This window comes from Branchiostoma lanceolatum, chromosome 14 (assembly GCF_035083965.1).
Source record: "Branchiostoma lanceolatum isolate klBraLanc5 chromosome 14, klBraLanc5.hap2, whole genome shotgun sequence".
Lineage (NCBI taxonomy): Eukaryota > Metazoa > Chordata > Leptocardii > Amphioxiformes > Branchiostomatidae > Branchiostoma > Branchiostoma lanceolatum.
The window spans coordinates 13485069-13510110 of record NC_089735.1 but is presented as its reverse complement, the minus strand read 5'-3'; the positions used below and the strand labels follow the sequence as shown (position 1 = coordinate 13510110).

The 25042-nt window shown below is 38.6% G+C and overlaps 1 protein-coding gene across 5 annotated transcripts in view; it reads left to right on the top strand.

The window, feature by feature from the left end:
* Nucleotides 1-25042, top strand: part of LOC136448345 (ras-GEF domain-containing family member 1B-like) — a 90229-nt gene that overhangs the window by 56153 nt on the left and 9034 nt on the right. For 3 of the 5 annotated variants that reach the window (XM_066447753.1, XM_066447751.1, XM_066447752.1), the window contains exons 8-17: nucleotides 12817-12933; nucleotides 13809-13898; nucleotides 19606-19683; nucleotides 21435-21479; nucleotides 21680-21723; nucleotides 22297-22390; nucleotides 22923-22970; nucleotides 23227-23325; nucleotides 24088-24153; nucleotides 24875-24952. In XM_066447753.1, the coding sequence (XP_066303850.1) occupies nucleotides 12817-12933; nucleotides 13809-13898; nucleotides 19606-19683; nucleotides 21435-21479; nucleotides 21680-21723; nucleotides 22297-22390; nucleotides 22923-22970; nucleotides 23227-23325; nucleotides 24088-24153; nucleotides 24875-24952 (759 nt within the window). Of the gene's footprint in view, nucleotides 1-7815; nucleotides 7946-9778; nucleotides 9988-12816; nucleotides 12934-13808; nucleotides 13899-19605; nucleotides 19684-21434; nucleotides 21480-21679; nucleotides 21724-22296; nucleotides 22391-22922; nucleotides 22971-23226; nucleotides 23326-24087; nucleotides 24154-24874; nucleotides 24953-25042 lie in introns of those variants that run through there. The other 2 variants (XM_066447754.1, XM_066447755.1) reach the window with 2 other exon arrangements.

Sequence of the window (25042 nt, the reverse complement as noted above, 5' to 3'; positions counted from 1 at the left end):
GCACCCACAGTCAAAAATTAGGTGCACAGCTTCAATTTTAGGTGCACACATATGCAGGTGCACATGCACCCACCATTTCGAGCCCTGGTTGTGTATCAAGCAGCAAGGTAAGATTGAAGCAGCTTTTGTGGGAGCAGAGATGGCTTATCTTTCCCATTGGTCGATATCACAGCATTGATCGTACAACAGTCATATCGTAATTGATCTCACTTAAAATGTAAGGCAATTCCTGGCCGAGATCACTAACTTTAAATCTTATTGGACGATGGGCTTTGGGGAAAGAATGAATGAAAAATCCAACAAAGTTCCTTGAAGTCTTGAAAGATTGATACATGTATGCCTATGAAGCTTAACAAAAAGGGGAATAGCGGTAGGAATTCCATCCCAGAAATGTTATATTTTGCATGTCGAATGGATAAAATTAGTTTTACCGGAATTCTTTCTCAGAGGGAATTCTAGGTAAACCTATTTTGTATGTCGACTGAATAGAATTAGGTTTACCGGAATTCCATCTGAGAAAGCGTCACGATAAACCTAATTTTATTCAGTTGACATATTAAATATTAAAAATTTCTTTAACATTGTACGTGTAGTTTCAAACAGGATGACAATGACCCCTGAATAACTCCAATACAATAACCAAGCCTACTATTACATGAAGCATAAGAATTATACATTGTCTGTTTTACACAGTCTGCGTTTTCCTATGCATTGAAATGGCTGATAGCAATTTTAGTGGGTTATGTTTATCTGTATCAAGAATGATGATTTTCCTATGCATGGAAGAGCTCCCCAGTAACATTTATGTGATGCATTCTGTAATGTAGCTATAAATCCGACAAACTCGCTGTGTTTTGGATGAATGTAGGGTTCTGGTCTGTAGCGATAAGGTTAACAGATGGCCCGGGGTAGCTGGGAAGTTACGCTAAAGGTCAACCTAGCAGGGAACTGGTGACCTTGACTGGAAGGAACATTCACAGATGTCAAAAAGACATGTAGATCCTTTGTGGTCAATGCCTCTGGCCAAGTCATTTCACATCTTTTTACTCGTTTTGCCTTCTGGTAGGAATATTCCTTTTTGAAATTCCTTCCATGAAACTAAAATATTTGAAATTCTTCAATTTTTAGTTTTATGTTCATGACCATGAAACTTACACATTTGCCATACTTCAGTCATTATGTTTGCAAAATTGCTTTAGTTACGGTATGGTGTTTCAATTTTGTGATACTGCGTAACATTGACTTACTAAGGTTGCAATCCATATTCTCGCTTCCATGCTTAATGTCATAAGGAAAGTTAAAGCCAGTAAAATATCCACCATCATGGTTCTCATAAAGATTGAAACTTAAGATTTCAGGCAGGTAAAGTTCGCACGTGGACAGTCATTTGAGGAATCTTGCTTTCTTTAAGGACCTGACTGGGCCGTAAAATATAGGATAAGTTATAGTTATGAGGATGAGAAGGAAGGTCTGGGTTAGAGAGATAAGGATGGTGGATCAGTCCATTGGTAACGTGACAGGGGGATGTATCCTGCAAACGTGTGCCATTTGGTGACTTACATTTCGCCCATGTCTTGGTTGTTGAATAATTTTTTTTCATTAGGCCACACAAATTTATTTTCTTGGTTGACGGAATAAAAAGAAATTTAAAAAAAAATGCTACATTGGAAAAACAACATGAAAACAGAATCTCAGAGGAAAGTTTGTACTTTGGTGCACACAATTTCAGGGATCGAACAGGGTCAGGTGCAAGTCTTCACCCGAGCCTTCTGTTTTCATGATTTTGTTTTGTGCTAAGATTAAAAAATATCCGTAAACCAAGAAATTGAATTGGTGTTGCTTTATTCAATTTTGTGCACTTCAGTCAAAAAAAAGGTTGGTTCAGTACAGACCACCTTCTAGACTACATGTATTGCCTCTAAATTGTACAACTAAAAGTGACCACCTCTACATCAAGACCACCTGCCCAATGCAAACACATTTTGGAGACGATTTTTCCCATTGACACAAGTATTAAGAATGCTGTCTACAGTGACCACCTGTCCAAATTTGATAGGTCCCCCGAGTGTCTGGGTCAGTTTGGACTGTACAGGGAATCTGAAACATTATATTTTTATGTAGCAAGGCTTCCATCAAGTGCCAATGGGTATTCCAGTGAGTTAGACCAGTTCCCGATAAATGGGAAGCGAGTTTCTCCGCTTTCAAAGGGAATGGTAGATGAGTGGAATATGGGTTTATTGATGACATTAGAAGAGGACCAGATGGTGCCTTCGGTAATCCGGTTGCAAGCAATTGTCTGAAAGTCGGTCAGATCCATTTATTAAGGCTAAGAGCAATTAGTTTTAATAATCATGGCGAAACCAAGATTTGCTACAAGACTAGTATACTATTACTAGACAATCGCACAAAATCAAAAATTGTAGAACAAGAATATTCTTTGAGAAACTTTAAGGAGAAATTTTACTCAGATTTGCAGACATAACTTTTTAGAGAAAATTTGAAAATTTTCAAACCAAACTGGTAGCAGAATTAATTCTAAAATCACATCTTCTTGGCTTTGCATCCTAAAGTTTATATTTACTGCATACTTCCAATAAAGATTTGCATCATAATCAGTTTGTACTCCTTAAGCCCCCGTCACAAATAAGAAATTCAGCTCGGCCGACGTTTTGGCGAGCTTCAAATGTGCATTTTCGGCCAAAGTACGGCCGACGTCCTGTCGATTACGCGGGCTTCGGGTACGTGATTTTTAGAAATAAAAGTTGATCCAAATATTGGCCTTTTGTGAGGTTAGTCGATTCTGACTCCCATCTCATGGGGGATTTTTTGTTTTAGTGTTCGACGGACGTCACCCAAGATTTTCATTGGAAAATACAGTGGACGCTCAGGCGATTTTGAAATTCGGCGATCTACAGGCGATCTACAAATTTGACCGACGCTTGCTTGAATTGTGACGCCGGCTTTACCAAGTATAGCAATGGCTAGACAGTGGGTTCAACTGCTGATCAATAGGGCTGGATAGGATTGTAGTATAATTGATTTATGCATATATGACTTATAGAATTCAATGCAATTGCAAGATAAGTCTGTGCATCATCTATATGTAAATTGCAGTCATTGCTGAATACTTAATATAAAGGTTCCATAAAATATCTAAGTCTGCTATGTATGAGATAACATGTCACAAATTTTGACAACACTTTATCATTTCCTAATGAATATAGAAACATTGGACTCTCAAGGACAATGAATTGCATTATAGATAGATAATCAAGAATACTGTTGGGACATTTAAACTACGCACAAAAAGTTTGGAAACTTAACATTGGTTGATCATATCTCCGTTGTTTTGTTACCAATTTTGATGCATTATATATCATTATAAAGCTTGTGCGATTCCCTGTTCTATGATACCAAACTTATTGTGATTGAAAACCCACGGAACAAGTACCAGGACAAATAACGTGAGTGGGTCACGGAGAAAAAGTGCCCAAAATTCCCTGTTGGTGTCATACGCGCGCTGTGACATCCTATCGGTATGGGCGCGGATGATGATTCAATACATTGTTTCCTTAGGTTCTAAGGTTATTTTTAGAACACAGACCATCCAAGGTTATTTCTAGCACACAGAACACTTAAGGTTATTTTTAGCACATCGAAGATCCAATTGTTTACACCACAAAAAAAAACCGCGTCCTGCAACGGTATCGTCATCCACAGGTGTTATTTTTTGTTATTGTTTCACAACAAACATTGGGGTATGGGGAGGCATAACCTCCAGGGGAAGACAAGACTTGTACCAGGAACCCTCAATGCAGAAAGATATCGTGACACAATACTTGATCCGGTGGCCATCTCTTTCCTTCATAACATGGGGCCGAATGACTTGATTTGCTGCAAGATGATAACGCCCGCCCACACCGGGCAGGGATCATCGCGGACCATCTCCAGCATGCAGGTGTAGAGAGGATGGAGTGGCCCTCTAAGAGCCCGGTCCTGAACCCCATCGAACATCTATGGTATCAGCTTGGGCGAGCTGTCCGTGCAAGAGTGACCGAGAGAACAACGCTGGCTGACCTAGGACGACTGCTCGTGGAGGAATGGGACGCTATCCCACAGCATCGTATTGCGCGACTGGTGACGAGTAATAGGAGGAGGTGCAGTTTCGTAGTGACAGCGCGTGGCTGGGCCACTCGTTACTAAGACTCCTTGCTAACCCGTTACTAAGACACAGATTGTTGGTTTTGATAAAGAATAAACTTAGCTTTCATGAATATGTCTTGTTTATTCTTGTTGATTTTTCACCATACCCTCGTACAGAAGTCAATATCAACAGAAGAATATGTACGGAATAGCATGTTTGACTATAGTAAGGTAATCTGGGCACTTTATTTCTTCGACCCACTCACTTTAGCAGGCCTGATGCTCATTTCATGAACTCGTAATCACAATAAGTTTGGTATCATGGGAAAGAAAATCAAATAAGCTTTTAAAAGATATGTAATACATTGAAATCGGTAAAAAAATAACGGAAATATGATCGACCAAAGTTAAGTTTCCGAACTTTTTGTGCGTAGTTTATTTCTAATCACAGATATTGCTGTCTACTGGCAATGTAATTCCAGAGGTTTGGGATGAGATTTGTATCTGGCAAGCATTCATAATGGGATTTATTATCATAGTTATGTTCCTCATATCTGTCAATTTGAGAAATCTGATCAGTGTTCACCTTCGAGTATATCACTTAGTGAATCCATGACATTGTATGCTCCCCAATTTGTCTCAGACTGTAAATTTAAAGCTATAGTATATAGTTTTTTAAATTCTTTTTGTGTGTGTGTGTATACCTCTAATGTAAATAGATGTGTTTGCTGTAAAACAGACCAAGGAATCTAAACTCCTTGAAGCTCCTTGACATTTTACAAACTTTCTATAGTTTACAGCTGGACCTTTCAAGAAGTCACACACGGTGGTCGTGCGTGTGAATCATACTTTTTCGCGCTGGAGTAAAACCTGTTATTACCGGTCTCTAATTCCATACCTGTCAGTGTGACATTTTCTCCAAGTGGAAAGGTGTGAAGAAACATCCCCCAGGCTTGGGAAGCGTAACACTTTCGTAAGGAAGTGAGTTACAGGTTCTTACGACTAATATATACCTGTCAGACTGTCCTTTTGACTGCCGAGAAGAGTAAGTGTTTAGGTGTGGTTGAAGGCTTTTGTACTGACAGTTTAGAGGTTTTCTTGATGAAACATGTGATTTGGGGCTTTAAACAACTCGTCCTCAAGACAGTCATTTTCTGACAGAAAAAGAAGTAAGAGGATTAGGTTGAGGGTACTTCAGGTGTTCGGCCAAAAAAATGGGACACATACAAGTGCCAAGGAGCCATCTAATACCGGTCCCCAGAAAGTCAAAATGAAACGAAATGGAATGAAATGGAACGAAATGGAACGAAATGGAAGGAACTAAAACTACATCTATGTAACATTATGAACATGTTTTATTTCTTGAATCTATTTTAATTTGATGATATTAAATACAACATTTATGCCGCGTTTGTGTGGCTAGATTCTTCCCTGAAAGTAAAACATATTATATTATTTATTTACCACTCACTTCTGTATTTAGAATGCTTCCTGTTCCAGTCTACTGTGAATGTTACAACGTTCCTTATATTTCGCTATCTACTGGTATTTCATTTCATGATGTTACATTATGTTGTTTTAGTTCGTTCCATTTCGTTCCATTTCGCACTTTCTGGGGACCCACTGTCATGTCTGTGCTATGCCTACAACGTATGTAGCAAGAAATCTTGAAAATTCAACTAGAAATACCAGGTCAAGACTCTTGGCTAGAGCAAAAGCAACAAACAAGCTAACCATGCCAAGGGAAAGCTGAAGAATCAAGTAGACTGAGATAACTGAAATGTTCTCAAGGATAACTTGTTACTTTAGTTAGTAATAGCATTCATCAAAAGCTTCTCTGAGAAGTTTTATTTGTCATTTGTTTCTATTAAAGAAACAAGAATTGCAGTTGACCAATGAGTGACCAAAAAAGAAAATTTGTATTCAAATTTTTTGTATTAAATTTGTATTAATTAAAAAAAAAATCATACTCTTACATCATGCATAATATTCCAATTATGAAATAAAGAGTCATACAAATCCATTTATGGTCACTCAAATGTTGCACAGGAAATGCCAATCATCTTCAGTTGGAAAGGTTGCCTTATCCTTACAGATCAAAGTGACCTTTCCATTCGTTGCCCTACTTCTAAAGTTCTCCTCAAGAAATACCTAAACAACTGATCTCACCTGTATAAACTACAGGTAACACGAGCTCCCACCTTCCAACCTTCATTCAGCCGTAGCTCCCTTGTCTCACCTCACACTTGAAACTTCATGGGAGTAATCTCAAGTTGTTTGTACCCAGAGTAGCAAATGTCAGTGTCATGCCAACTCATAGCAACAAGGTGAAAATAACAGGAAACAATCACACTGTTAGGCCACATCAATTTTATTTGTTGCTTCTCGGATTATTTCAGAAAAAATTGAAACGACAGGGCGAAAAAATTTTTTTTTGCAAATACGAAATAGTCTGGGGTGAAGATAGGAGTTTACATAACAGAAAGAATATTTTATTAACAGGATTATTCAAATTTCAGATTTGTATATATGGCTCATGTTACGCAATGCACCCCATTATTTGATCTAGTACTATATATTATTTCAGTAACAAAATTACCTTTTGCCATGTAATATATGGATTGATATTTAGAAATAGTTTTGATAATAAAAAAAATTAATGAAAAATTATAAGTTAAACTTAATCAATATGACCACACTTTTGAGGTATGTACAGGCCTTTATTATAATCTATTTTGGTGGCTATTGAGTTTTACAAGACTGTGAACAAATAGTAAAATTGGGAGTTAAAATTTGTGAATGGGAATAGTGACCGAATTTTTTTTTCAAAATGGGAAAAACAGGACAGGCAATTCCAAGAAGCAACAAATTGAATTGGCGTGGCCTTATCTAAACTTTTTGTTTCAATCCAAGTGGGAAGTAGGGGTTTCACATTGTTAGCTGTTTTCCCAAGTCTTTTGTTATTGTGATCTCATTATTTACACATGGATGTTTCCACTTGTGGCTTATTCAAACAAAACATTTCATTGAACAGACTCCAATTCACATCCATACAAACACATTAACTGTGTAACTGAGTCAGTGAGTGTATTCATAACAATACTCTTGTTGTACTTAAAGGAGTTTTCATTAGGAAGTAAACCATGTTTTGCCATCTGTTTTCTTGGGCATCGTTTACTAAGTCTTGCATGAATATAGAATTTCACGTGGATCAATTTCTAGACTTAAGAGACACATCACTAAAACTATGATCCTTAAAGGAAGAATGAAAGAATGTGCCATAAATTTGTTTTAGAGAAGAAGTTTCAACCAAGGTCTGTTAGGTAATACATAATGAATCGAGCAACTACATGTAGATATTAATTAGTTGAGAATTATCCAGTTGCTTGAATGATTTATTTTGTATTATGTATCTAACATTCATCGACAAACCATGGTCTACAATACCAGAGTGGGTAAACAATTTTAGTCGAGAGTGAAAAAAAAAACATTTGTAAGAATGATTATGTAACTATAATGAGGTAGTTTCCTGAAACCACATTGTCTGTCCCCCATCCGCCACAGCGTGCATGGGTAAACATGGGTTTCTGTCGGTCATGTCAAACAACGTGCCCTTTCCGCTGACTTACGTTCGCCTGAGTGGGTAATGGCTCGTTCAGGTGAGAAGACGAGACCATGATGTCATAAAGGCCCTATTGTCTGCCGACCTCCAGTCCTACAATACCCTCCTCGCTGTCAACACGTTCTGATAATCATGTCTTGGAGAAAACAGCAATTACAGCACTGTATAGCTGTTATTAGGGTGAGTCCATTCCGTCATAACATAGTGTTACCTGTATTAGCCTTTTACAGGACAAATAGGTCTTTGTAAAGGCTTGTGCACAACAAAACTTCATAATACTGTACAGTTACAGTGGTAAACAGACTGAGTATAGAAAGACTTGTGGATGTATTGAGTGACCTTTAGTTTTTCCCGCTTGAGCTGATGTGTGCAGGTAACCATGCATCTACGAACTGATTGTTGTTTGTTGTTGATTCTGTTTTTCTTTTTGCTCTGTAATCTACAGAAAATTGTGGAAATATTAGTGCATTCTAATCTTGTGCATTTTGCTGATAATGGGAAAAGGATTTAACTTTAATGATGTTTCAAACAAGTAAACGAGAGACAAAATTATCGTAGATTAGAGAATATCTAACTTGCTTCACAGAGCAAAACTCAGATACTATTTACGAACATGTGTGTTGCTATAAACTAGCAAGCTAAGCACTTCTGAGTATATTCTTTGCCTGTGTGTCCAATAAGTCTTCAGTCTATACCATTGGCCCTAGATCCTGCAACAGCTAAACACTTCTGGATATATTCTAAAGACTTTGCCTGTGTGTCCAATAAGTCCTCAGTTTACCATTGGCCCTAGATCCTGCAACAGCTAAGAACTTCTGGATATATTCTAAAGACTTTGTCTGTGTGTCCAATAAGTCCTCAGTTTACCATTGGTTCTGGATCCTGCAACAGCTAATCACTGAGTGAAAGGGTTACGTTCTGAGCTATGGCTGGCATCCAAGGTCCTGTTGTCCCCATGTTATGAGTGGTTGGCGCTGACGCACTGGCCGGCTTCCTGTTTTCAAACACTCTGAACTGGAAAGGATCCAGTTTTGGCCTGTCAGCCCTAATATAATAATAGAACTCTGGAGGAATGATGCTCTAGCTAGGGACCATCCAGAAAGACTTGTCAGGGAGTGTCACATTCAGTACAGTGCGCGCCATTACTGGCGAATTTAAGATCTGATCTTTCTGCAACGTTGCATCTGGACAGTTGTAATATATAAATTAGAATTTTGCAGATTGAAGAAAGTAGTTGTGATTAAAAAATATATATCTTTAACATTAGGGCTTAAGATTTTCATTCAATGATTAGGCCACACCAATTTAATTTCTTGGTTAACAGATTTCCTTTTAATTTTAGCACAAGGACATCATTAAAACAGCAAGCTGGGGTGAAAATTTGCACCTGACCCTGTTCACTCCCTTAAACTGTGTGCACCAAAGCACAAACTTTCCTCTGAAATTCTGTTTTCATGTTGATTTTCCAATCTGGCATTTTTTTAAAAATTCTGTTAACCAAGAAATCAAATTGGTGTGGCCTTATAGGAGTTGCTTATACATATGTAAAAGCACTAAAAGCTTGAACGATATCACTGGGAATGAAATTCAAATGATCATTTCTGTACCATCCCTAAATCTCTTATATAAATACATTTCCTTTGCCAATGCCCTCTATATGAGGCCGAAAGAAACGATTTATATAAAACAGCTTCCGTTAATTCTCCTAGCTTTCACCATTTGAATAGCTTACAAAAATCCATATCACTACTAAAATCAACAAACCCACTTACGATGAAAAACGTGGGTCTCTTCATTTTCCACTGCCTTCAAAAAAGAAGTCAAACCCAACCATAGTCAACCTTAGTTAACTTAGAACTTTGACAGTAGCCTAGATACCTATTTTTGATTCCCATGTATTCCCATGTACTTGTTTGTCTGCAATTAGCCTTCGGGCATGAACTTGCAATAAAGTTATTACTTATAAGCTAAAGAGTAGAGAACGTTCCCCACTGTGAGCTGTGGTACGTTGTGGTTTGGCTGGTACCAGCTCACTAGATCCAGTGCCTATCACGTGCAGGCTTCTAGAGCCTCTGAACACATTCCTCACGGCTTCAGTAAGTCCCTACGTCAGGCTTGAACTAGTTTCTGCAATCTATTCTTGAGTTGCTGTATATAAACAGTCATTTGCCGTATCTTGGACAATAAGGCAGTTGGCACTTTGCAGGCAAGAGAGAACAGAGGTAGGTTTAACTTAATGACGTTCTTATATTAAGCTTTCTCTTAAGAATTATGTAAACTTAGTGTAGTGTACAGTTTTGTTATGGCAAGGTAGTTAGTTATATTCATTTGCCATATCTTGGACAAAAAGGCAGTAAGGCATTTTGCAGGCAAGAGAGAATAGAGGTAGGTTAATTACTCACTTAGTGACAGTTCTTAATCTTTCTCTTAAGAATTTTGTAAACTTAGTGTAGTGTACGGTTTTGTTATGGAAAGTTAGTTTGATATGTGGAAAAAAGGTAGGGCACTATAATTTGTACGGCTATTAGTTTATAACATTACTTTCAATTTTTGAATTGACGAAACCACAAGAGGAAATGCTTCAATGGACCTTTTTGGCGACGCCTCAGGGGCGAGCCAAATTTTTACTATATTGTGTGCAGATTGCAAGAATTCTAGGAATTGTACAGGAATGTGAAAGTCCATGGGACGATAACTCAATAATGCCTGGATGTATTGTCTTCATATTTTGTAGGTGGGTAGGTCTGTGGGAGACCTTGTAATGATTGGATTTTGGGCCCCCTAGCGACTTTCTATGGTACTGCAGGGGAACTTTCACTTTTCAAATCTCGTCTTCTGAACATGCTATAGTCATGATTTTTAAGTGGTGGATAGCTCTTTGTTAGGAAAATATGTCCTGTAGATTTGGACCCCCTAGCGGCTTTTTTTGGAACTGCAGGAGCTGATTTTGACTCAAGAGAATAACGCAAGAAGGGGATGACGGATCATCATAATCTTTGGTGTGTAGATAGCTTAAGTGATGATTTACATAATCATATGCCAATTGTGCAAATCAATATCTGATTTGCATAATTAATGAGGACAGTTAATAAATCAGCTGCATTCTATTATAGGACTCTCAAACACATGACATATGTAACTGAGAAAGAGATAAATATCGATAGATATCAATTGTGCAAATTGATACTTAATTTGTATAATTAAAGACACAATACTATAAATCCATAATGGTAAATGATGGGGATATCATTTTTGCACCATTTGGAAGTTAAGTAAATGTGGCCACTATTAGACAAATCTTGCATAGAGGGCTTCATTACATAATTTATGAGGAAATGGTACGATATCTTTTTTTGTGAAAACAAGATTTTCATACATTGGACAACTTGTGTTATTTTGGTAGAGAAGGTGATCGACTGATATGATTTTATAATTATGCGAGGTCCTTATTTGCATGTGGGTTATAAACGAAAACGTTAACAGAGACCACCGTCGCCATGGCAACATCTTTTTATGTTTGAATCTTGTTCAGTGTGTATTTACTTGATAAGCAACTACCTTTCTGTGATTCAGTAAGTTATATGTAAGTAGTACTTGCCTGTTAGTGCTGTTTACCTGGACCTACAGTATAGCATACAGAACCACTTGTTAATCTGTGTGCTGAAGTTTACATGTAGCTCTTGTTTTTTTCCTCACACATTAATTGTGAAGCTAGGGGTGTTCCGGTTTTGTTAAGTATAAGGGGAGAGGAAGTAGCAATTTTCCCCAGTCTAATTTATTTGTTTTGATCAGTGAAGATTTCCTCAACGTACGGCAAGATTCTCCGGAAGCCACAAAATACTTCCTAAACTCTTAAAACTTCATCAGGGTTTGACGAACAACAACTTTTGTCGGAAACTTGAAACAGAACAACTTTACATGCACCTCTCTACAGACACTTCTTTTCTATGTTCATGCGGAAACTCGGATCCTGTTTTTGAGTCTGTTCAAACACTGGCATTGTGTTCTCAGGAAGTAGCATCCAATGTTGTTGAAGCCGGGTATGACGGTGTACGCCACGCTTCACCACCAGTCTTTATGTTCTACTGGTTTGTGGGGCCAGCATGATGTGTGTGTAGGAAGAGACCTTTCCACAGGTGCATAGTTAGGGACTGTCCCATGAAGGCAATGGTGAGAGAGATGAGCTATTTTTGGTTCTTCAGTAGAAGACTGGCACACCTTGTGTGCATATAATTCTTAGTCAATGGGCGTCAGGTGACAGTGGATGTACACCATTTACATGTACATGTACACGAGCATTTGTAAGGAACTAAATGATATTCCTTGTAAACTGATAGCCTCTACCAGGCTCTGCGGATCACTGGGAAAATAGTAGAAATTGGCCAAATACAGTGAATTGTATGAAGGAGTCGGCTACGGAGATAGGGTCCAATATGCCATCCTAGAGCCTGCAAGTGAAACCCTGGCAAATATTCTCCCTATAGCCAGCATAGTTAGTCTGGTGGAGACTAATAAACTGATACACAAATGGAAAATAGAACAACAGAGGAACTCACATGTAAGAGGTCAAGTGAGGTCACGTAGTGTAGTGCACTTAGAGTTAGACCTACATTGTAAGCAGTGCAGACTGCGCTACCTTGATTTTTGCTGAACTGTGATTGGTTAAGCCACCTTGGGCATTTTGCACCTGGTCTTCATAAGACAGGACACACTGTACTTGCTTATGATTCGAGCCTTTAAAACCGTCAAGAAAGCACACACAAGGCGAAACTAGTCTGACTGTGGGCTTGAATAAAGTTCTATTATAAAACAGGAACTATGCTGGGTCTTTTCTGAAGATACGGTGTGAGCGTGTATGAACTTGGCTTAAGGTTGCCCACTACTATTTGCCTTATGCATAAATGTTGGAATAGATATCTGTCTATCATTCAAGTTCGATTTTGATTGTCTTTTCCTAGTATGATTAAAAAAAGATATTTCTGAATTTGAAGGACTACATGCTAATGATATTGAAATGACTTTGACAATCTCTTTTTTTGTTTCTTTTACAGTTAAGCATGCCGCAGACTTCTGCCCGTGACTTGACGACGGTCATACGACTGTCAGCTGGGGAGAGCAATGGCGGAGTTTCCACGGAAACTGGAGAGAACGAACTGGACGCTTCAGAGGTATGTCATTTCAGTTACAATGTGATAATTATTATAATCTCAGTAAATGACTTAATATGATGTGTTTAAGTTTTCTATATCTAGTAGGTCAAAGTTTGATGTCAAAGATAATGTTACATTCTGAAATGCCATTGTTAAAGAATTTTATCTTCTGAGATTTCTTCAGTATTCAAATCCTGTGGAAAAAGACTGAATGGTGCATGACAGCATAAAAAAGTGCAGTGTCAGATATTGGCCACAAGATCTGCAAAAACAGGAAGACAACGAGAGTGACATAATTGTGCATGCATTTCCTGTTTTTCACTTTCCTTTTGAGATGGACTTATATGGAGTGCTTACATAGCAAAAATGTGGTCAGACTAATTGTTCTAAAATATGTAAGACATGTTGTAGGTTTATTTTGTGTCACCCACTCGAACTTGTAGATCCTAAGTGTATCCTAGAAGTGTTTCCAATACAAACCATGGTTGGTAGATACATGTTTGTTGAGCTACGTAATAGTATGATGTATGCCATACTTGAAGTAAAATTCTCTGAACCATGCACAAATTGTGTGTATGCTCTAAAATGCCACCAGTTCTGGGTAGGAGTCAAGCCTCTAAACATCAATTTGATATCATTTTCATGGTTAGAATGATAATCAAAAAGTATTTTGTAGGTGTTTGTGGGACTTAAGTTCTTGTGGGAAATTACAATCTGTTGATTGATTTGATTGTTCGTTCCTAGTACGTTTGTTTCTTTGTTGGTTCATTCATTCTTTTAGTCATTCAGTCAGTAATTGATCCATTCAAGTCAGTCCGTCTGTCCGTCCATCCGTTCTGTAGTATACAGAGATGTAACATACCTGACAGTGTGTGACTTGTGTCCCTGTCCAGGCCCTGATCTACCAGGATGGTAACCTGGTATCTGGCTCTCTGGAGGCACTCACACAACACCTGGTCCCCACACCTGACTATTACCCAGAGGTAAGGAACAGAGAAGAGTACAGCCTTCTTTTGAATACAGTATCTACATTTCGATACGCCCAAATAGCCCCTTCAGGGGTAAAGTAGGGGGAGAGTTGAGGTCCCAGGCTAAGGCGGGCAGGCCTCCAGTCTGGCACGGACTGACTCAACGGTGGGAGCCGTCGCACCCTTGCCAGGCAGGGTGTTCCACTGGGGATAGTGCGGGGAAAGAAGGAGTGACTGTTTATATGTATCGGTTCTTGCGTGGATGGTGTAAAACTTGAGGTCATGGCTAACATTTGAATGTCTGCTGGGCTGACTCATTTGTGATTGTGACAAAATTTACAATAATTTTTTGTAACAACACACTGAGGAATTTACATGACAAAAAAATATCTTCCAAAATCTATGTTTTGTTTCGTTCTTTTTTACATTTACATGATATACTGTAAATGCATTTAAGTTCACGTGGTTTTTATTTCGTGTTAGGGAGGAAATAGTCTAGTGTTTGTGGTGATTTTAAGTTTAAACAAGAGTCCGTAGGACACAATTCTCCGTGAAGTATTTATAGTATGTACAAGTATTGACCCACACAAATTGCATCTCTGCACAGTTCAGGTAGTGTTTTAGAGCAAGTAAAGAAAAAGTGTTTGTTTATCTTTTTCTTTCAATACAGGAGTGGTCAACCTGCTGAAAAGTATGTTTTTACAGCATGGCACAGATGGGATCTAGAAATTCCGGGAAAAGTCACAAAGTTAGATCTAGATGGCCCCTTTTCAATTATCAACGAACCATTCAGCCTTACAACTAAGATGTATCAGAAATCACAAATATGCAGTAAATCTTCTTTCCACAATTTATTGCAGGCCGGCCTGATCTATAGCTATCAAGCTATTTGCAATAAAAAAGGCTAAATTATTTATAATATCGTAACATTTCACAAAGGTCAAAGGTCACCGGATCTAACCACCTGGAAGTGACACTGGCGCGCGCACTTTTCTGAGAGATATTTCTCAACAATCTTTCATCCCCTGCGTAAACTTTTTACATTGTCACAGCCTCCGTATTATAAACTACAAGTGTGGTAAGTTTGAAGGTCCAGAGATTTGCCATTATCACACTGTGCGTAAAAGTGCATCGTCCATCCCGTGCGCACATACTGTATGCGAGTTGCGAGTGGACAAGGCATACTTAATACACAGACTGGAGGTCACTCTGCACATGTTCGCAGCTAAAACTCACAATTCCCGTTGCCGCATTGGTATGTAACTTGGTATATCGTTTGCTAGGTTGCGTGTGGTGATGCACGTTGTCTATTTTTCAATGTAACAGGGACTATACGATCACAGCAAGTAAGGAAGATTTATACCCCGTATTTGCCTGAAGTATTCCAGTCATGCATAACGGATTATAACATGGTCCCTATGGCAGGGCAGTGGGACATAGCATTAATTATAGGGGTGCAATTACGATATTGGATTGACGTTTAAAGTAGTTATGGTGTAACAAAGCTATTGTGCATCACCACGCCGAACCAGGCAAACGATATGCCAAGTTACACACCAATGCGACAACGGGATCGTGAGTTATAGCTGCGAACGCGCAAACAAAAGCATTTCCAATACTCCCAGAAGGAGGTCATCCTCCTTCCCGGAGTAACAATAGTAGAGCTACAGTCATAGGTGGGCAAAGGTTTTGCGGTGGTTTTAAGTTCGCGCTGAAAGTTCACCGCAAAAATCGCGAACATAAAACCACCGCAAACATTTCTGCATTTACACTAACTCACTGTTTTTAGGTCATTTTGGACATTTGATTTTTGTGCTAGATGTACTGGAATATTCATCAATATTCAGGGTACATTTGCTCTCATAAATGAAAGACTCAGCCTAGAAAGATTTATGGCAGTTATGGCGGGTATTCAGAGAACTTCTTCATCATTCCCATAATGGGGAAATAGGGCTCGTAAAATCAGTATGATAAAAAAATGTATTATTTCTTGATGGGATACAATTCCCCAGGAGAGTTTCTTCATTACCCTAGAGTAATAGAGTTGGCATAACTCTCTCTGCTCTCATGTTAGGCCACACCAATTTAATTTGTTGCTTCTCGGATTTTTTCAGAAGAAAACAGGGCGAAAAATAATTTTTTTGCAAATAGTCTGGGGGAAGATAAGGGTTTACATAACATTAAGAATAAAGGATAATTCAAGTTTCAGCTTTGTATGGCTCATTTTATGCAATACACCCCTTTCTTTGATCTACTACATAATTTCAGTAAGAAAATTACCTTTTGCCATGTACCGGTGATATATGGATTGATATTGAGAAATAGTTTTCGTAAATGAAAAATTATAACTTATGATCAATGTAACCACACTTTCTAAGTATGTGCAGGCCTTTATGATCTATTTTGGTGGCTATCCAGTTTTACAATTGAACAGATAGTAAAATTGGGAGTTAAAATCTGTGAATGGGAATAGTGACCGAATTTTTATTTTTTTTCAAAATGGGAAAAAAACAGGACAGGCTAGTCCGAGAAGCAACAAAATAAATTGGCGTGGCCTTACAACATGTCTCATTTCTGCAGAGACAAGCTGTTTTTCCCAGGGTCGGGATCAATAGTTAGAGCCCATCTCGGGGTATATAACAAGCAATTATCTTTATAGTACTAGGTTGTGGCCATCTAGTTTTACTGCTATCTTTCCGAAGGGTCATCCAGTCAGTGTCTGTTGTTTATCTCCTCTATCACTGCACTAACTGCTACTATAAACCACCAAGGGAGGCTTACTGAGAGGTAAAATGAGTTGAAATGTTGGAGGCAGGAAAAAGGCATTTTGTGTTTTGTATCTCACCTTCAATCCACCAAAAAGAATAACAGTAGGCTGCTAGATGGATACCTGATAGTAACTATAGTATAAAGCATATTTTAAACTCAATGTGATAGTCTAAAGATAAGGCCACACCAATTTTAGCACAAAAAAATCATGAAAACAGAAGGCTGGGGTGAAAACTTGCACCTGACCCTGTTCACACCCTGAAACTGTGTGCACCAAAGTACAAACTTTCCTCTGAGATTCTGTTTTCATGTTTATTTTGGAATATAGCATTTTTTCAAAAAATCTGTTAACCAAGAAATTAATTTGGTGTGGCCTAAAGCGTAGAAGAAAAAGGAAATTAAGATGAAAACATCATTCATACTGTAAAAGTAAATACAGTAACTGTATATGTTAGAATTTTTGCGGTGTTAATCATCAGGTGGCCTCCTCACCTTTAAAAACATCGCAAAAATGATTGTTTTAACTGGGAACTTAAAACCACTGCAAACAATCCGTTTTCTCCCTACCGCGATATTGAATACTGGCAAATTTAAAGGCATTCACAGTATTGCCTCAAATTGACGTTGCAGTTAGTAGTAGCTCACTTTCCACAAAGCATTTCATATATTAACAGGTAATGATATTATTGCGCAAACCCATGTTTTTTCTCTTTTTCTCTTCTTCATGTCTGCTTAGAGAGAAATTTCATTTGTGAATAGAAATAAATGGCTTTAGCTCTATCAGATGCCACATGAATAATTGAAGTTTTGACTCATCTAAAATGTAAACCTTGAACTTGGGATTGACCTTTGCAGATAACTTTAGCAATCTTGTCTTAGACAGTTATTTATTATAGATGATATTATACAATACTTGATTGTAGTTGTGAGGGGGTTATTGTGATGTAATTCTTAAACTATCTCTGACGTAAAGCATGCCCCCCTTTAAAGTTCACATGAATACAAAGCTTGTTTTGATCTTCGCAAACTGAAAAGAATACTTCTGAGTATTCTGAATAAATATGAAAGAAAATATATATCTTGATGCTGTAAAATCATGATCAGCAGCAGCTGCTGCTACATTTTGTGCAAATTGTGAAAGAATAAAACAAAAAATACTTGATAGAGCTGGGAGGGGGGCAACATCAACATGAAGCAACATACAAAATAAAACACTCAGATAGAAAACATTGGTGACTGCCTACACTTACAATGGATGACAAAGTGCAGTGCAAAGTGCCTTGCAACTGATTCACCTCATCAAGAGGAGGAATGATGATGATGATGATAATCTTATTTAGGATTTTCACCACATACCAGCCCAGAGGACAGTCTTGCCCATCTTCTTAGCATTACATCAGATTTTGTATCTCAGCAAGTTGCAGAACTAAAAATTGTTACATGACATTGTACATATACCACCATTCCACTATCAGATGCGATAACCCCTTCTGCCTAATGTATCTCACACTCACAGACCACACAAACTGTTCATGTGTGCAGCAGTTGAAAGATGTCAGCTTAAACAATGTTGATTACTTGTAATGAGCTTTGAGAAATATGACCGTTGATAATCCCAGCCTACCCTCATATATATGGAATTTCACTCCTGGGAACAAGGTATCCAGAGCATTTTATGAGGCTTGAAACTTGAATAAAAAAGCTCAAATTTCTCATCATTACTACACATGGTAAGTTTCAATAACACTATGATTACATATCGACATTAAAGCAGCAAAGATACGATGTCGTTGTGTGGTGAGAACTGATAGAAAATCCAAGCGCTAATAGACTGATCCTGACTGTCCATCACAATTAGCGGTTTGACCAATGAGAGAGTGACTGCATGTCCGTCAAATATTTGCAGCTTTATGTTTTAATTCTGCATTTCTATGTTTTGACGGAGGTGGGTGGGGCTATGGTATCGGTTTATTTACACTAGGCGTGTGAAACTAAAAGATCACCATGTAGCTTATTTTTGTGCCGCTTTTGAGCACTTTTGATAAGAAATCTGCTCGCAAATGTGGTAGACAGTGGCATTAAATGTCCATTTCATAAAGATAACAGCAACTAGAATATTTCCAGTTTTTAAGCCTCATAAAATGCTCTGGGTGCCTTTAAGTTATCTCTGCAATTTTGGGGCCTCTCAAATGGGCCCGAACCTCAAAGTATGGCTCCAAGCCTTAAGGGCCTCTTGACATGAAGATGAAGGGAACATGGAATGTGTTTCACAGCACTTGTATAGAAGTTGGCAGGCAAGTTTTAGAAAGGAGATGGAACTTGAGATAAAAGATAGCCATGAAAAGCTACTGAAACGGTGCCAGGCTTTTTCAACATACAACCGCATGACGTCTCGGTGGCGCAGTGGCAGGGTGTTGGGCCTCAGAACCCAGAGGTACTGAGTTCAAATCCGGGGTTCCCTGATTTGTTCCGTTTACATTGTGCCCTTAGGAAAGGCACTTTACACAAATTTCCTCACTTCACTCACAGGTGTAAATGAGTACCTAGCTTCGGTTAGGGACGTCCCTCTGATAGGACGTTAAATGGAGGGGTCCCGTGTTTGAGGAGATCTAGAGCCACGCCTCGAGCATGTTAAAGAACCCGCCGCACTTATCGAAAAGAGTACGGGTCCTTCCCGGTGTGAGTGGTTAAAAGCCTAGTCCTGTGGCCGCACATGGGGCAATTGTCGTATTGAGGTCATCTGGGGTAGCACCGAATGGCAGCCGTTCCAGACCCTTGCGATCTAGCCCCGCCAAGTGTGCGCTCCTCGCAATTCAGCTCCAGGCTGCGAAGGAAAGTAGTCGTATAATAAAATAAAACTCTGGATCCACAAAACCTTGGTGCATGGCTACATTTATGACTTAGAAGAGGTTAAAGTAGAAAATGCTAATTTCTGTATCATTATTTCCCGCAGAGGACGTACATCTTTGCTTTCCTGCTGTCGTCTCGGCTCTTCATCAAACCACATGAACTGCTGGAAGAAGTTTGCAAGGTACAGTTAACAGTCAAAGAAAGTTTTTGATATCTTTGATATATTACGTTAGGAACGGCATCCAGAGAGAGAGAGAGAGAGAGAGAGAAAGAGAGAGATTAGAGTGGAGCTGACAAATCAAACCTATCTGTTTCCAACTTTGTCCTTGGTATTTTGCTACCTATAGGACTCCACTAAAAGAAAGAAACTACTCACAGTATACTATCTAAAGATTAATATTAAAAAAACATCCGAAACCAATTTGAAACTTCAGAGTCTACATTTTGAAAACTCATTTAACAGTACACTCTTTCAACTGGATATGAAAAACTGTGCATGATAAAGATATACGTTTCAAACATATTTGTCATCCATGACAACTGTGACTCCTGGGTATACGCAACTTTCTATTCCTATTGATTTTCCTCCGTACATATATGGCTATATAGCTATAATCATGAGTAAAAAATCTTCCTTTGCTCACTTCTAGTCAGATAAAAGTACATCCTGATATACTCCTGTCTTCCAAAAGGACATTATCATCAATTATTCAGTCGTTGCCACATCGATTTCCTTTCCTCAGAGGACTGAATGAATGGAAGTATTGGACATGACATATGATCCATGTTCAAGGGAGACAGGTCATGAATAATTTAGGCTGCCAAGAGATGTTTCTGTCGTCTCTAAGGAGATGTACATCACACAGAAGAATTGTAACTTGAGAAATCCACCACAAAATGTCCCCGGGAGAAATCAGATTAAATTTTAGATGGATGTAGCGACTGAGAAAGACACAAAGAAGTTGTCTATCATTTTCCTTGACTTTCAAACACTGGAACAAAAGTTAAGAGTTTTGGTATAAAACCTAGTTCTACCAGATCTTTCTTTAGTCACTGACGAAAGATAGCGGATGCTGTCTGAAACGTCTGACTGTTTCAAAATTTTATCCAGTTGCTTGTAATGAGTAACTTTCTTATAACCTGGATGTCTAACGTTCATCAACGTAAAAATAAGATAATTTGTGTTTTACTGTCTGATGGTAGATGAACGCAAGGCAAATGAATGACATCCACTGTGAATACATGCACATCCTCCAGCATTAATCTTTTAGCCCTCAAATTTCTTTTGATAGACCTACAGTCAGGGCTGGAGTACTTAATGGAAAATTAAGAAATAATCTGGCAGATGATGGTGATCCTTTCCTTTGATCTAAACAAGATTAAGGTAATCTCTTAAAGAAGCTATCAGAGCCGTGTCTGCCTTTGATCGTGATAAGAAGATTAGCTCCTTAAGAAAGTTTTTTTCAAATTTCTTTATTTACTAAAGACTCCCTAGGTCTATTACCTATTGTGCATGATTACTCATTCACAAATGTTGCAGTTTTCTAGCAATAAATGTCTGCAGAACATAATTAAGTCTGTCTAAGTGTGCGTAGTCCAGTGTTTAGCGATCTTGCCTCTGGAACTAGAAGCCCGAGGTTCGATCCCAGCTGTGTCACTCACCCGACATGCATGCTACCGGAAAGGGTCGCAGTCCTTAGGACGGGACGTTAAGCCGTGGTCTACTGTTCACTGTGCTTGTCGAAAAGAGCTAGGGGAATTTCCCCGGTATGATTAACCTGTAAATACTGTACATAGCGTCTGTCTTCCTGTCACGACCAGTGGAAGATTAGCTCATCTGTTCATTGAGTTCATTTGAGCTAAACTGGTTCGAGATCACTTTCCTTTCCTTTTTCTATATCAGACTTGCTAATGATGTTCCTCCAATTTCAGCAATGTCGACTTCAAATGAAGCTTACAGAAGACAGACAAGACAAGGTATATACTTAAAGAATTTCGTAGACACTAATTATAAAACAATTATTCTTTTCACAGAGAAACAGACACAAAGTATTTCTTGATTTTATGCTACTCAAGATCTCTATCTTTTTTTTGCTTGGTTGAATCTAAGGTTCTGAATCAAATGCTTTTATTGTGCAGAATGTTTAAGAAAATGTCGATACTTTTTCATTGTGCAGGCTGCAGAAGGAAGACTAGGCTCTCACATTGTGCAACTCATTAGGTGAGTGGGCATTTGCTACATGTTTTCTCCATCTTACAGTTACTGTAAATGCATTTAAGTTCGCGTGGTTTTTATTTCGCGCTAAGGTGAAAATGAAGTGTTCGCGGTGGTTTTAAGATCGCGGCAGTACTATAGTTACAAACGGCTACAGTATTGGAAAAAAATGTTCGCGGTGGTTTTAAGTTCGCGTTGAAACGGTCACCGGGAAAACCGCACCGCAAACACCGCAAACATTTACAGTACTTCCAATATTTTGCAAGTATACAAAGTTAAATTGCTGTTACAAAGATATACTAACTTAAGAAGATATTTCTGTAATGATGATAGGACCTATGTGATACTGGTGATGTCAAATTCTCAATGTATCCATATGTTGGTGTTATGTTGACAGTGTCATATAGAAAATAAATGAAATGTAGAAGAGGAAAATATCTTACAGGTCTCATACTTGGAATTGTGTATGTTAGTCCTTGGTTTCATTGTGCATGCCATGTGACATATCTAGCATTGTTTTTTTTTTGGCATTCAATTTGGTAAATGTAATATGTTTTAACCACTCTGTCTCTTGAACAGTGAGTGGACGGAGGTTTTCGCCTACGACTTCAGAGACGACAGGATGCTGAAACATTTGAAGGACATCACACAGAGATGCTCCATCATCAACGAGGTAAGCAACTCAGTTGTTACTGTAGCTCATGGAAAATGTCTGTATATTATAGTCACCACATCTAGTATATACTTACTTCATATCTACATCTACCTGATATACTTTACCCGTTGTGGCATAAAGCCACAATAAAGACCTCTAGATCTATCACTATCACTATGTTTGGTTTGTTATCTCCATGAAAAAATACTTTTTAATGGGGTTATTGTTTTGAGTGTGTTTGCATGTGTGTTTGCGTGTGTGCATGTGTGTGTCTCCAAATGCTTAAAGTCAGGATAACTGAAGAACATCTAGATGGATTGTAATGGTATTTGGTATGTGGGTAGTTGTTGGGAGGAAAAAGGTCAAGGTCGATTTTGGGCCCCCTGGTATGTGTCACTGGAACTGCAATGGCGTATTTGTCAAAATCTTCTAAGGAGAATAACTGAAGAAAGGAGCAACAGATTTTTTAGAATTGTACTGAAGGAGACAGTAATGTACCTTAGAAAGTCTCTAGATTTCATGTTTTTGATATCATTGCATTGTCTTTCAGAATCAAAGAAAAACTGTGGGCCAGATAATGCAGACACTTGTTCGAAAGGTGAGACAACACTTAGAAATACAAAAGCAAAGGTTTTCTCCACAATAAGAATGGAATATTGTAAACTTTTCTCAGTGCCCTGTTCTTCCAACCATGTATTCAGTACCAAGGACAGTATCCTAAGTGCTTTTCTCTGAATCTTATGTGATCAGCTATGTTCATGTGATTTAGACTTCAAATTTGTCCCATATGTTTGTTTTTTCCCTCGAACTTGAGTAAGGCATTGTTTAATTTTCTGACAACCTTGTTTCCGCAGCTGTCAGTGTTGGATAAGTACGAGCATGTCCTGACCAAAATCAACGCCAACCTGACCGACAGACTCAGAGTCCTGAAGACAAACCCACATGCAATACAGGTAGGGCCGCTGCAGACTTCTTCACTTGAACTTGCTTTGCTGCGAAAGAAAATAGCATTTAAAGCAAAGAAAAGGATGCTAGCTACTATGGGTGTGAAGTTCATCATAGCGTGGCGTGCATAGTCCAGTGCGGTTAGCGATCTTGCCTCTGCCCCGGGTTCGATCCCGGCTGTGTCGCTCACCCGACATGCACGCTACCAGAAAGGGTTGCAGTCCTTAGGACGTAACGTTAAGCCCTGGTCCACTGTTCATTGTGCTTGTCGAAAAAAGCTAGGGGAATTACCCCGGTACAATGAACCTGTAAATACTGTACATAGCATCTGTCCTCTCTGTCACGACCAGTGGAAGATTAGCTCAACTGTTCATTGAGTTCATTTGAGCTAGACTGGTTCGAGATCACTTTCCTTTCCTATCATGATCAGTGCACATGGTCATAGTTTATATACATAATTGATAAGTGATGCGTTTTACTGCAATGTGGAATTTCAGATAAGGACTACTGGATTGCTCATATGTTTTTGGCTGTTACATTATCATACGGTAGATGCTTTGGCTTTGAGTGGATGAACAGCGTATAAATACCCAATAAAGTTAAAGACGTTGAAGTGATTGAGTGTGTGAGAGTGTACATTGCATGTAGTGTTAGTTATTCATATGATACAACTTGATGATGTATATTTTCAACATTGAATAGACAGTATGATTTATTAAAAGAATTGTAGGGTTAATGATAAACCATGCTGTGTCTGATGTTTGTTGCAGAAGGACATCCTTAACGTGTGCAATGACCCAGTAGTGATGGCTCAGCAACTTACACACATAGAGATGGTGAGTTAGAATGTTATACTTTCCTTCTGAGTTCACCAACATATACACAAATCATCAATCAAATTTGACAGTGAATCAAATTTGACAGTTATAAGTCTTGGTGCTGCCTTGCATATTGTAAAGCCGGCGTCACAATTTATACGAGCGTTGGCCAAATTTTTTAGTCGCCCGAAGCTCGCCGAATTTCAAAATTGTCAGAGCGTCGACCATATTTTCCATTGAAAAGCTCAGGTGACGTCCGTCAAACACTGAAAACTAAAAATCCCCCATGAGATGGTACCATCTCTCAGACATGGACGAAGTCAGAATCGGCTAACCTTGTAAAAGGCCAATAGTTGGATCAACTTTGATTTCTAAAAATTGCCCGAAGTCCTCGTAATCAACAGGACTTCGGCCGGAAATGCACATTTGAAGCTCGCAAACACATTGGCCAAGCTGAATTTCTTATTTGTGGCGGGGCTTAAGGACTCCACAATTTTAGTGGTACCAATAAAGAGATGGATTTTTTTTTTTACAAAATTTGTCCTTGAAAGAGAACATGAATCTGGAAGAAGCATGTTACTAAAACTTACATGTACTAAGAAATGTATTTCTTTTGGCAGAGGGGAACAACTTAACATGTATGTTGAGAATTTCTGCCATTTGACAGACTGACTTAACATGTATGTTTAGAATTTCTGCCATTTGACTCTTTGCTATTTGCCATGTCTGATGTTCACAGGAGAGAATCAGCCATATTGGGCCGGAAGAGTTTGTGCAATCCTTCGTGTCAAAGGATGTTGCAGAGTGGGATGAGCGGGTTAGTTCTTCTCTCTTTCTTGCACTGTTCAGGTTTTAAATCTACAGTAGCTGTAGTTGTCTTGACTATTTCATAGTGTTTTTATTTTCA